At 37.9% G+C, this 14,116-nt stretch overlaps 1 protein-coding gene across 1 annotated transcript in view; it reads right to left on the bottom strand.

Moving 5' to 3' along the window:
* Positions 1-14,116, bottom strand: part of MLLT10 (MLLT10 histone lysine methyltransferase DOT1L cofactor) — a 126,108-nt gene that overhangs the window by 48,491 nt on the left and 63,501 nt on the right. The window contains exon 7 of the mRNA XM_015811558.1: positions 4,684-4,779. Coding sequence (XP_015667044.1) covers positions 4,684-4,779 — 96 coding nt within the window. The remainder of the gene's footprint in view (positions 1-4,683; positions 4,780-14,116) is intronic.

Genomic DNA, 14,116 nt, shown 5'->3' with positions numbered 1-14,116 from the left:
AAATATCATGATTGTATACACACAATATCATCTCACAACACATCCATGAAACTGTATTACCATCTGACATTTAAAAAATTAGCATCAAAAATTAATTTTACTCTTTTCCCTTTTAGCAACAATCAAGATGACTTTTTTTAAAAAAAAGATATTGAACATTACTTTTCAGGATTGCAATGCTTTAAGAAACAGACCAAATTATATTAATATTAAGGAGATAAAACTTTACAAGTATAAGCAAGAATTGGAAAAGCTCTCTGAAACATATCTCACATATGTGTAAACCAGCTGGAGATGTTCCTCTGCAATTGCTTCCCCTTTAGCAACTTCAAATGGAATTGTTTTTGTCCTAATTCTCAGGGCTTTTTTTTTGTCACAGAACGCACGGAACGGCGTTCCAGCACCTTTTTTCAATGGAATTTGTAGAACTAAAAAAAGTTCAGTCAGACCTTCCAATTTCTTGTGGGGAAAAAAAACGATCTCACAAAGAGTTGGGAGGTCTGACTGAACTTTTTTTAATCCCATAAACTCCGTTTCCCTGCAGCAGAAGAGAAACATGCCAGAGCTGGAAAGCAGGTTAGCAAAAAAATGCTTTCAGGAAGAGGGAGGAGCTGCACCGGGAGGAGAAGTGGCAGGAAACGGGGCTGCCATTTCCAGAAGGGAGAAGGGACATGTGGGGCAATGCAGAATAGCAAGTGCTGTTCTCTGCTCTGCATCCCTGCGCAGAGTTGCTGTGTTCTCCGTTCTCCATGAGACAGGAGACAAAGGACTGACGGAGGGAGGCAGCAGGGGAGGCTTGTGCCGCCCAGTCACGGTGCAAGCCATGGGAGAGTTGGCAGAAGACAAGGAGGAGGTGGCTGTGCCCGGGCAGGTGATCTGCGGAGTGAAGCTTAAAGAAAGCCCCTCCAGCGGCACACAGTGGCAGCGAAGCCATTCACCGTCACTCCCCCTTGGCTCCGAAATGTCGGAGGTGGCCCATCCACCTTAACATGGCAGTCCGGCTTGGGAGGGGAGTGAAAGTTTGCCAATCAAGGAATGGCCTGGCCGTGGGGGCAGAGTTCCGGCACCATTTTCTTTACAAAAAAAGCACTACTAATGCTTATAACTTTTTAGAATTTGCCATTAAAATGCCATTCAAAGACAAAAATAGTCTTCATCAAAATGGCCTTCCAGAAAGGCCTTAAAAACTGGTTTTGCTGTCTGGCTTGTGGTCATGCTGGGGAAGAAATGCTCTTTGCTAGAGGTTCCAGATGGGATAAGAAAGAAAATCCTACACCCATGCCATCCATTCCCTTGGTTTTAGTTCTTATTTAAGTCTTATTAATAACTGTTATTATTAACTGTTTTTATATTTACCTTTTAACCAATTTGTAAGCCAACCAGAGTCACTATATCAGTGAGATGGATGCCATATAAATTTAAATTTAATATCATCTGGTATTATTTAATCTGTTTTGTGAAGTAAATTGCAACAATTCTATTTATTAGAATTTCAAAAATTTTAAAAACCTAATCAATTATAACAAAAATTCATATAAGATAAAAGTGGAAGTTATAGCATTCGAGGTATCTATGGGGGGAAGAGATTATAATCTAAAGCCAGATTCACTGTAGCTTTTTTTCTTCATATTTTATGAGATATTTTAAGATTCTAACAATGTCTCAGGAAATTCTTTCTTCTCCTCTTTCTTCCCCTTGAAGAATCAAAACAAATTTTAACATTCTTTTTCTATGGGGAGGGATGGTTTTGTTTTTTTATTCAAAACATTTTCTTCTATAACATACATTTTATAATGGAAGAAAAGACTAGATGTCTTAAATGGTAGTTCAATTAATGTGTTTAATTATTTCTTTGAAGACATCACTTGAAGGTTGGAATAGAAAATTAAAGTAGGTAGCATAAGGAACAAAAAGTAATGGTTAATACTGCCTCTGCCCCCAGTTCCTAGAAAACCTTTTCTAGCTACCATTCATGTCAGCAGCAATGTCCCAATTTGTTCAGTGACCACAATCCCAGTTCTCCCAGTTGCAGTCAATATGCATCCATGAAGGTTGTCAAACTGAATGCTGGAGAGAGGGCCTGGCCCTCCTACCTCTCCCTGCCCCACTGGGGAGAATGATTGTGAAAACAAAGAGGTACAAGGTAGTTGGATTTGAGGTCTGTTCTCAGCATACAAAGGGATTTCCTCTCCATAGGGGAATCCCTCAACACACTGGAGGAATAGACCTCAAATTTAGCAAAACTGCACTGAACGTTATTGTTCTGGAAGGCTCAGAACACTGACTTTCACTAATATTTTCACCAGTTCTAAGCAAGGTGGTTTTTGTTTTTTTTTGAAAGTCAGAATATTCAGGCCTAATAGGTTTAATATTTCTATGTACCGGTATCTAGGCAGACCTTTAGGTATTGCTCCAAGGACCCCTATTACAATTGGTACAACCATTGATTTCTTCCTCCACAATCGCTCAACTTCAATTTGCAAATCACAATATTTCGTTATTTTTTTCTTGCCGCTTCTCTTCAATTCATGCATCACCTAGTATTGCAATATCAATGAATCAGATTTTTTCCTTTTCCACAATAGTGATGTCAGGCATGTTGTGGGCCAGATGTCTGTCTGCTTGGATCTGAATATTAATATTAATAATATATTATTATTTAAGATTTAATATTCAATTCAATTCAATTCACAGTCTGGGACTGGTAAAAACTTAACAATTAAGTCCTAACCAAGGACCTAAGTGCTAGTAGTAGTAGTAGTAGTAGTAGTAGTAGTAGTAGTGGTGGTGGTGGTGGTGGTGGTGGTGGTGGTGGTGGTGGTGGTGGTGGTGGTGGTGGTGATGGTAGTCGTGGTGTTGTTGTTGTTGTTTGTCATACAATATTCAGACTGGATTTGGCCTTTTTCTTTATCTATTGAATCCTTTCCAAGGATGTGGAATAAATAGATGTGAATGTTGGAAAGTGTTATAGATATCATCATAGGATATAAGCTGTTCAAATAAAGCTGCCTTTTGCAATTGATCAATGGTGATATTGTCAAATCAAGTGGTTTTCAACTGATGCTCCAGTTGTTTTGGGATTGTACTCAATGTGCCTCTTACTATCAATAATATTAATATTTTATTATTATTAATCATATAAATCACACTATTAATAATCAATATTAATTATTAATTGAAATTATTATTACTGACAGTTCTACAAACTATCTTCAATCCTAACAAAGTCTGATATTTCCAGTTTGGTAATTGTGGACTCTAATATACCTAACAATTCCTTCAACTAAGAATATAGATAGTCGACTTACAACTATTTTTTCAGTATCCATTCAAAGTTACAATGTAGCAAAACAAAATGGCTTATGACCAGTTTTCACATTATGACATTGCAGCATCCCCTGGTCACATTTGAGTGCTTGGCAGCTTACATGTATTTATAACAGTTATATTTCCCAAGTTCAAATCTGGAATTTACTCTATGATTCACTTAACAATGGCAGTGATTAGCTTAACAGCTATGTCAAAATAGTTTGTAAAAATGGGGTACAACTCACTTAACAACCGCCTTGCTTAGTAATGAAAATGTTGGGCTCAATTCTGGTCATAAGTCTAGGACTACTTGTATCATTTATCCTCCCTTAAAGAATATCAATAGGAATTCTTATGAAATAAACATAGTGAGTTTCTACATCTCAGTCTTTTCTTTGGAAGTGAACCCATCACCCCTGGAAAAAGATAAACTGCTTGGGAGCAGAGAGAGGAACTAAGACAATTGCAAGGGGTAATCTTACATTTGCTAGCAAATGGCTGCTTTGTTGATTAACTATGCCAAATATGCAGTTATTTTGTGTAAAAACCTGAATCATGCTTTAAAAGTTTGAAACACATCACTGAAATAGAAAGGTATGTCTTCCACAAAACTAAAAAACATGTACTACAAAAATATAATACTACTGATTTAATATAATCCCTTGGTTTTCTTCCACATACATTCCAATCAATTAAACTGTAAAAGTTATTATAAACAAATTTTAAAATATTTAAATATTTATTTAAATATTTTATTTAAATTTAATAAATAAAATTTAATAAATAAAAATAAATTTTAAATTTTATTATACAAGGCTAGCCTTAAATACTAAGATTATTACTTACTCTCTCACAGAAGTTGTACTTAAATATTAGCAGGTATTTAATTTTCAGTGTTCTACATTTGGAAACAAAACTAGTTTATAGATACAACATAATTATTTGTTTAGTAAAGTGAGGAAAAGGTCTGATTTTTTTTTCTTATTGCAAGGACATATTATAAGTTTAAATGAAGATTTAGATATCACATGTAACACTCTTAACAGAATTAATTTACTGGAAAACTTTAGTCTAAACACTTTTAGTTCAAGGGTGCTTCTGCTGTAGTATTTATCATTTCTATTTTAATTTCAGTTGTTCTATCAATAGTTCTTCCGTGGAAAGATCCAACTGAAATAAATATTTTATTTTTGTAAACAATTAATATTTTTAAAATCAATTTTATTTTATCGCAAATGTCTATTTAATCCAAAGCACTATTTATTATCAAAAGAGATATATAATAAAGTTTGGCAACTACTGAAATCCTAATTTCATAAATATAAAAAAATGTAGACATCATTTCAATAAAAATTGCAAGAAAAATTCACTTACTTTCTCTGTAGTTACAGTAAGGGAAGGAACCAAGGATGGTGAAGAATCTGTTTGCTTCTTATGTTTTTGTCTATGCTTTTCCTTTTCTTTGTATTTCTAGAAAAGAATTAAAAGTAAAAGCAACATCAGGGAATTATCTGCTGAAACTGGCATTTTAACAATAGGTAGCCCTTGATTTATGGCCATAATTGAGATCTGAATTTCCATTGCTAAGCAAGGTGATTGCTAAGTGAATTGCACCAGATTTTTATGACCTTTTTTCCATGGTTGTTAAGTCAATCGCTGCAGTTATTGTGTAATCATGCAGTCATTAAGCAAATCCAGTTTCTCCCAGTGACTTTATAGGAAACTGACTGGGATGGTCGTAGGTTGCGATCACAGGACTCCAGGATGCTGCAATCATTGTAAATACACGAGTTTTCAGGTACCCAAATTTTGACCATATGACCATGGGAATGCTGCACTAGTTATAAGTATAAAGACCGGTTGTAAGTCTTTTTTTCAGTGCCATTGTAATTTAAAGGGTCACTAAAAGACAGGTTGTAAGTTGAGGACCTATATTAATAAATTATTGTTCTAACATTAACTGAAAATTTATGATGTATACAAAATAAATTTTATTTAATAATGTTCAGTTCAATCAACACTATTAATGAAGTTATTTGCTTCCAGAAGTTGGTCCTTTCTTCCCAAAGCTTGGTATTATAAAACAAAAATGTACATTTTTTGCTTAGTATCCTAGACATCTTTTATTTGTGATTTATATTAGTTCATGCTACTAGTATGTTTAGAATCTTCAGCTATGTAACACTGAATTTTATATCCTGTTGGGTTTCAAAAAGTAAATATAGCGGATATGTTGGTTCAACTTCTCCCTTATTTGTGGTAAGATATGATGGGAAAGGAAAATAAGAATTCATGGGGGAGGGTCTGCTTTCTCCCATAAGATATAGAAAATGAAATGGGATTTTGCTTCCCACTCAAAGGCAGTATTATTCAGCCTATCATAGATAACTATAATAAATCTTCATTATGGGCTACTTAAATAACCCAAGCATATAAGCAATCTGTGGTTTTAAATATAGTTTAAAAATCATAATTAAAATAATCTATAGCTCAGAATTGGAAAATAACACTCTACTATAATTAAGTAATCTGAAGCAGAAACAATTGACCTCTTCTTTGCATCCATTATTCTCTTAATGCTAAACCACTGTTTAGTATTATATTTGAATGCAGCTAATGACAATTTGATATATCAATAATACCATGTCTTTTAAAATGAATACCATTTTTAGTCATTAAAATAATGTCTATTTACTTTTTAAAATTATTCCACAAAAGAATGAGAAAAACAAACCATGATTTGAATTCAAAGTTGCAGCAATTTTTCTCATATAAACTGGGTAGATGAAAATTTACAATTTCTTACATACTGTATTTATTACAAGTAGTGACATAAAAACTTCAGATTTCAACAACAACAGGTAATGAATACAAAAGCTTTTGGTAATTTTAAACAATTTGATGATATAATATTGCTAGATGATTCCAGGCTAAAAACCCATACTTTAGTTTTACAAAACATTACCAAATATAGATATACAAATTGTGTGTGTGTCTGTATGCATGCACATATATACATACATAGGCATTTGTTTTAAAACCTCAAAGAATTTGCAAAAGATGATCATATGTATGAACCAGTTGCCAAGCACCTGCATTCTGATTACATGATCATGGGGATGCTGCAAAGGTCATAACTGTGAAAAACGATCATAAGGCATTTCTTTCAGTGCCATTGTAACTTTGAACAGTCACTAAATGAACTGTTGTAAGTAGAGGACTACTTGTACAATCTGAGTAATAACAGCAGCCATCAGCGGTTGAGGAGCACATCGCTACATAGACTGTGTGTCTTGATTGAGGTGTAACCTGTTCTTTGGTTTGCCCCCTTCCTACTGGTCATCTTTATGAGAAAATACAATTTGAAAATATTAAATTTTCTATTTAATATTTTATTTACTTATAAATTTAATTCACTATAAGTCTGTTAAACAACAGTAAAACTCTACATACATGTTTTATCAAAATTCAAATGGAGCTAAAGATTTCAACCAACTTCCCTAGGCTTTATTTCCAGGCATAGTGGTAGTAGTAGTAGTAGTAGTAGTAGTAGTAGTAGTAGTAGTAGTAGTAGTAGTAGTAGTAGTAGTAGTAGTAGTAGTAGTAGTAGTAGTAGTAATAATAATAATAATAATAATAATAATAATAATAATAATAATAATGGAGGTCATCTAGTCTAATCCCCTGCTAAGGCAGGAAACCCTATTCAGACAAATGGCTGTCCAGTCTCTTCTTAAAAACTTCCAGTGTTGGAGCATTCACAGCTTCTGGAGGCAGGTTGTTCCATTGATTAATTGTTCTAACTGTACGGAAATTTCTCCTTAGTTCTAAGTTGCTTCTCTTTTGTTAGTTTCCATCCATTGCTCCTTGTCTTGCCTTCAAGTGCTTTGGAGAATAGCTTGACTCCCTCTTGTTTCTGGCAGCCCCTGAGATGTTGGAACACTGCTATCATATCACCCCTCCCTCCTTCTCTTTATTAAATTAGACATACCCAATTCCAGCAACCATTCCTTATATGTTTTAGCCTCCAGTCCCATAATCATCTTTGCTGCTCTTCTCTGTTCTCTTTCTAGAGTCTCAACATCTTTTTCACATCGTGGTGACCAAAACTGGATGCAGTATTCCAAGTGTGGCCTTACCAAGGCATTGTAAAGTGGTATTAATACTTCAAGTGATCTTGATTCTATCCCTCTGTTAATGCAACATAAACATGATATAAATTTCTTGCTTTTCTATATGCTTTGAAAAGTAATGTTTGGCATTGTTGAAGGAAACTAATAATTCTTTATCTTGTACCAGCAATGTACATGGAGAGTTTCTTACCGCTGCCTGGCCTGTTCAGCGGCCTCATGGCAGCGGCATTGCGCAGGAGACGGCAAATGGCCGGTTTCGGCGCAACATGGCTGTTTGCTGCCAGCCGCGGCCATTTGCCGCCTCGCGTGTCGCACCCAATGCCGCTGCCATAAGGTAGTCCTCGAGGTACAAATCTAATGGAGCCTGCCCATTAGGCTCATGAATCAAAAATTTGTCAAATGAATCACTCGATTTCACAAAATTTTAATATTAAATTCACTAACTGAATCAAATGGTTCGTTAAATGAACGAAGATCTGACTTACTATTTCCTCTGAAGGCTGCCTGAACTGAGAGTCTTTTCCTGCTGCTGCTGGCCTTTCCAGCTGCCTATCAGCTGTTTCTGGTTTGAGGAACTAAACTGCCTCCCAAGCAAGCCACAGGCTCTCCCTTTGCAACTGTTTTTTTTTTTGTTGTTGTTGCTAGGCAGTTCAAGCTTCTTCAGAAGGGGTGGAGAATTCTCCGGTTGACGGAGATGGTGGTGGAGTTTACAGAACTGTCAGCTTGCAACAGTAACTGAGATGGAAGGGACCTTGAGGTCATCTAGTCTAACCCACTGCTCTCACAAGAGAGTATTGTATTTCTGATAAATGCCTATCCAATCTCTTCTTAAAAGCCTCCAGTGAAGGGACACCCATAACTTCTGAAGTCAATTTAAATTTAAAACCTTTAAAAAAAAACAAAAAAAAAACACTGCCCCTGTTCAGCACAAACCTCTCCAGGCAAAATCCAACATGGAGTGGGGGGATTTCCTTCCAAAATGGAAAGCTCAAGCCTCGCCAGGCAAAATCCAAAAGGTTTTCTGCCTTTTCTAATAGTAGTACAGAACTAAATACAGGGCTATAGTACAGGTAATCCCCAAGTTACAAACGTTCACTTAACGCTCATTCGAAGTTACGCGATCAGCACCCCCTAGTGTTTATAAGCAAGTCCCAAAATTACGAATATTGCAGCACCACGGCAGTCGTTCGCAGAGGCTCTGCGACATTCATCCTATTGTCCCCCACTCCACACAACTGCTTCCCCCTCCCTTCCTGCCACTTACCTTGCAAAATCTGTCTCCACTCTGTTGTGGTTTCTTTCTCTTTGAGGGAGAGATGAGTCAGCTTGGAATTGCTTTTTGCATTGACAATGGAAGCTCCTAGGTGCCGTAATATCGCGTAGTTCAAACACAAATTCTCTGCAAAAGAGATCATGGCCCCCGGAAGCTTCCATTCTGCATTTTGAATAGCCCCACTGGAGCACAAACACTTTTTATCCGAAGGAGAGCTGAGAGAGATTGGAAGTTCCATGTGATTGCCAATGGAGCACTTTAGAAACAAAGTGTTCCTTTCCATGCAGTTCATGCAGTCAGATAAAAGAGTTTGAGCGGCAACAGCTTGAGTTTCTCCGCTATGTCCAAGTGGAAAGAAGCAGAGGTGCAGAGCGGGATTGCTCTCAATAAGGCTGGCACATGTGAGCGAGCAGCACACCTGGGTCTTCTTGAGAGCAATGCTGCTCTTTGCCTCTGCTTTCCTCCTTTCGGATGGAACAGAGAAACTCAAGCTGCTGCCACCACTTGAGTGGGAAGGTCGACAAGAAGAGCAGTCAGGATTGGTGCCACTGGCCGGTCAGGCAAGAAATAGGTTGGGTGGGGTGGGTGGCTGGGTGGCTGGGGAGGGAGATCATGGCCACTCAGGTGCCTGCGTCCAAGCCACCAGCAGCTTGGACGCAGGTGCAAGGGGACTCTCCACGTGATGCCTCCCCACTCAGTTGAAGGCTTTGTTCCTGCCTTCAAACTAAGGCCAGTGCATGTAAGAGCACCCAGGCCATGGATGGCATTGGTTCCTGCACTCGGCCGACTCTGATTTCATGCTTTGCCCCATAGGCATGCAAACGAAGTAAACACTCCCTCCCCCAGAATGTAAGCTTCCGGGGGCCATGATCTAATTTGCAGAGAATTTGTGTTTGAACTTGCACAATATTACGGCACCCAGGAGTTTCCATTGTCGGCGCAAAAAGCATTTCCAAGCTGACTCTCCTCTTCCTCAAAGGGAAAGAAATCGCAGCAGAGGGAAGACAGATTTTGCAAGGTAAGTGACTCCGGCGCGGCAGGAAGAAGGGGGAAGCATGAGGTATCTTAGTGGGTCGGGGAGACCTTGGGGGCCTGGTCCATCACTAGGCACTCCATGGCCTTCCCCTCCCTGAGATATCTCATGTGCACCTAAAGAGCAACGGAGTGATCTCGATCGTGGTACTAGATTCACACCCACAAGTTTTCAAGTTACAAGTGGAATGGGCAGGCTCCATTACACTCGTAACTCGAGGACTATCTGTATTGTATTTTGGGGAGTAGGGGAGCAGAATAAAAGCTGTAAGGTACAGTATATTGCACAGTACAGTATTTGGTCCTCTGCTGCTATGTAAAATACAGAGAAAGTAGATGGGAATGAGTTTAAGGCTCCAGACAATCCCAGGATATAAATAAAATAAACAACTATAAAATAAATTAAAATAAAATAAAAATCCTAGATCAATATCAGCCACCAAGATTAAGACAGTACAAATAAAATGGTTATCTTACAGAAGTACTGTATTGCAATGCAGCATATTTTAAATTGTTTTTTTGCTAACTTCAGCTCATTCTGCCAGTTTTTGTCTGCAGTTCTTTGCAATTTGAAAGTAGAAAATTGAGCAATGCCATGATTCCCAAAAAAATGTATTATTTAGACAAACTATCTACAGTAATATACACTAATCTCCAAAATAAAAGCAAGGAAACAACATTATAGAATGCTCTGATCAAATGCATTTCTACAAGCAGTTTCAGGCAAATAAAAACAAACTAACTTTGCAAAGTACAATTTAAAAAAAGCAGAGCAGTTCCCAAAGTGATTACAAACAATACAGTACAGTACTACAGAGTAACAAAAAAGAATATTTTAAAATATTTACAGAAGTAATTCTAGCTCTCTAGTCCTCAAGACTAGCAAGCAGCAGATCTTCCACGCAACTCCAGGAAAACAAAAGGTCGGTGCCGGCTGCAAAACTGACCGGATCTTGTTTGGCCATGTGACCAGGAACAACAAAAAAAACACCTTCCAGCTTCTCGTAGCCCCAAACCATCCCAGGCAAGTCACAGAGTTAAATATGGCCACTGCTGCAGTAGAGACTGAATTCAAGTCACATGGCCATTGAGGTCTCTTTTGGTCGTAATTTTGAATTTCTAATGTAAGTACCTTTTCTGAATAAGTTGTTTTTGTGAAAATTCACTAAATAAATGTTTGTACCTGGAGGATTACCTGTATTAATTTCTTGAAGATTCATGGAAGAATTACATAGCAAAAACTACAGATGATTTTCCTCCAATCATCAGCAACAGAGAGTGCTTATACTTAGAAGTCTGCAGCTATGTAGTCATAAGCACATTTTTAAAAGAAACTAATTATCGATTATCCCATACTAATATATTAGTGCCCTGTTGAGAAAGAAAGCTGACATTCCCATAAGGATAAGAATCAAATACCATGATCAATTAAGATTGTTCCATTCTACAAATGCATCAACAACAGTATTGTTGCTATAACTAATAATATAAACCATAACTAATAACACCATGAACACTCAGGATGTAATTGAAACATATATTTTCTGGTTGTTAAATTTAAAATTCAGGTGAAATCATTCATTGGAACTAGTAGAAGTACTGAAATAATCAGGCAAAGGTCACAAAAGAGAACTATTCATGACATCTGGAAGTATATATCCCACACAAGTTAACTATGAGGAATTGTTATGGATATCTAACTCTCACCAGAGGATAGTTCAAAAAAACATGACTTTCCAAATACATCCGGTTATATCCTTGGTTAAGGAAGCATTCTCAGAGCAGTAGACTTTCTAGATAAGGAACTCAGCGAGTCTGATAAAATACTGACCAACGATAAAATAATATGAGGCCTTATAAGTCAAATCTTGAACCAAAAACCTGAAAAACCCAACCTATGGAAATGCTGAAATTGTCTTGTGGAGTTAGAGACCAGGAAGCACAGAGACACTTGGCTCCATAGAAAAACACCTGGCATAGACCAGTCTACATGGCAGTAGCCTGGTACTAAAAATAAAGATCTATCTATATTCAAGTGGAGTTCAAGAATTTAATGTCCCATCTGGCTGCACTCTTGTGTTTGAACAATTCTCCATTACAGCCATATTTTGTATTTTAGTTTAAATAATGTAAATTCAATATTTAGCTTTTGCTGTGAAATCTTCTTGGAAACCAGAACCTCATCTACACTGACAACAAACAGAACTTTGCCCTGTGAACTCAAGCTACTGGTTGGAGAACTCTGTTCCCTTTGAAATCAAGACTATATTTATGACCAGGCCTACTGGATTTATGATCCTTAAATTACTAGTTAAATGATTGCAGCCTGAGGGGTACAAAAGACACCTGAATCATGAATCAGCTTTGTCTAAACCTGAATATCATGTATTACAGCACGTACAGTGGTAGTATTCTGGGTCATGTTCTCAATACCTAATAATAACTTATGACTCAGAGTATTACAACTTTAAGGACATGCATACTGATATCCTATTTCTGTGGTAATCTCTTTGGCAACATATATTTATCATGCCCACAACATCTGTCTATTTGCACACAGAACGACCATTCTGTTATCAGAAGCACACCTATCTACACATAGGTACCATGTAGTTCAGAATACAGCTTGCTGATGAAAATGGTTTCCACCATCACTTGCATTCTTTTTCTATAGTCAACAAAAATATGCTTGCAGCATTCAAAGAACTTAGTTCAATATTCCATTAGAAAGTTCATTTTCTCTTTAGGAAAGTGATTGTGAAACCAGAGTTAGCAAGCCAGCATTATTTTATGGAATGAATGAGACAAGCAGGAAACGGAAATTTTTCTTTCCTCTGTGGAGTCTATCCAGGGCTTTTCAACCAGTGGTACGGGTACCACCTGTGGTACATTGGCACCTGGCAGGTGGTACGCGACCATCCTAGGAAAGTGGTAGCGGGGGAGGGGAATGAGCTGAACCGATGGCAGCACCGCATAAGCCCGAGCGAGAGATGGCTGGAGCTGCAGGGCTGTCAGGGCTCAGCGGAAGCACCAGGATCAGTGCTGCTTTCCAGCTAAGCGGCGCTTCTTCGGGGCTGTCAGGGCTCAGCGGAAGCACCAGGATCAGCGCCAGGCTCCAGCTGTAGCTCGGCACTGATCCTGACGCTTCTGCTGAACCCAGAAGAAGCGCCGATCAGCTGGAATGTTGCAGCATCTCCAGGGTCTTGTGATTTACATTCAGATGCTTGGCAACTGATTCATATTTATGACGGTCACAGTGTCCCAGGGTCATGTGAAGTGACCAAAACCTGCTGCAACCACCCAGCAGACAGGGGGAATAAAAACCAAACACCCCCCCACCCCACTCCCGCTGCCAATCCTCAACAGAAATGCTCACAACAATGAAAACCTCGGACAGGAGGAAGAGCGCCACCGGGTGGGCAGGCAGGTGTCTTGCTCGGCTGTGGCTTGGGGGGCACTTTTTTCAGTGCCACTGTAACTTTGAACAGTCACTAAGCAAACTGTTTGTAAGTCGAGGACTACCTGTACTTTATCACTTTTTTCCTCTTTTTTGGGGGGGTCATCAAGTTTTTGACCCCTTGCTAGGCGACTGGTGGTACTCGGATGTTGCCATATCCTAAAAGTGGTACAATGGGTGAAAAGGTTGAAAAGCCCTGGTCTATACTACCTATAATGAACATTAGTTTTCTGTGATATTACCCATCTTTTGGTCCTGCTAAAAGCTGGAAAACTAACAGATTTTTTTATGGAATTAGATTAAGCAAGTATTATATTTCTAGGATGCTCCAAGAATGATATTGTCTGGCTAAGCAATTGGAAGCAATGTTGTTACCCGGATGTTTTGTTCTATTTTTGAATTATAAATTCATGCTTTGACTAGCTTTAGTGAGCTAGTTATTGGATCTTTTTTTCTTATTCTGGAAAAAAGTGCTATTTAATAACTTTTCTTTCCTCTTTTATTCTCTCATTGCAAAGCCCTTCAACTTTCCAGATGATATAACCAATGAACCAGAAATAGCCCTTCCTGTATGTAACCAATGTTGTAGTAGCATTGTTTAGTACAGGGGTGGGCAAATATGGCCATGTTAGCTCAGGAATTTTGGGAGCTGAAGTCCACAAGTCATAAAGGGGCCATAGTTGCCCACCCCTGATTTAGTAGATCATGCTCCTCTAAAACAACTCATTGCACAGCAGAAAAACTAGTACAGATTTAAGCAGAGGAGGCTAATAAAAAAGGAACATTTGAGATTAAGAGATTAACACTGATTAGTAAATCTGTTCTTAATTTTCCATTTCCATTGTAGTTTTGAATTCAACTACAGCTCCACTTTGGGAACACAACGTATATCAGATCAAATAACTATTTCAC

This window comes from Protobothrops mucrosquamatus, unplaced genomic scaffold (genome assembly GCF_001527695.2).
Source record: "Protobothrops mucrosquamatus isolate PMUCROS unplaced genomic scaffold, P.Mucros_1.0 scaffold45, whole genome shotgun sequence".
Taxonomy (NCBI): domain Eukaryota; kingdom Metazoa; phylum Chordata; class Lepidosauria; order Squamata; family Viperidae; genus Protobothrops; species Protobothrops mucrosquamatus.
Note: the sequence above shows the minus strand (reverse complement) of the source record. Positions and strands in the feature narration are given on the sequence as shown.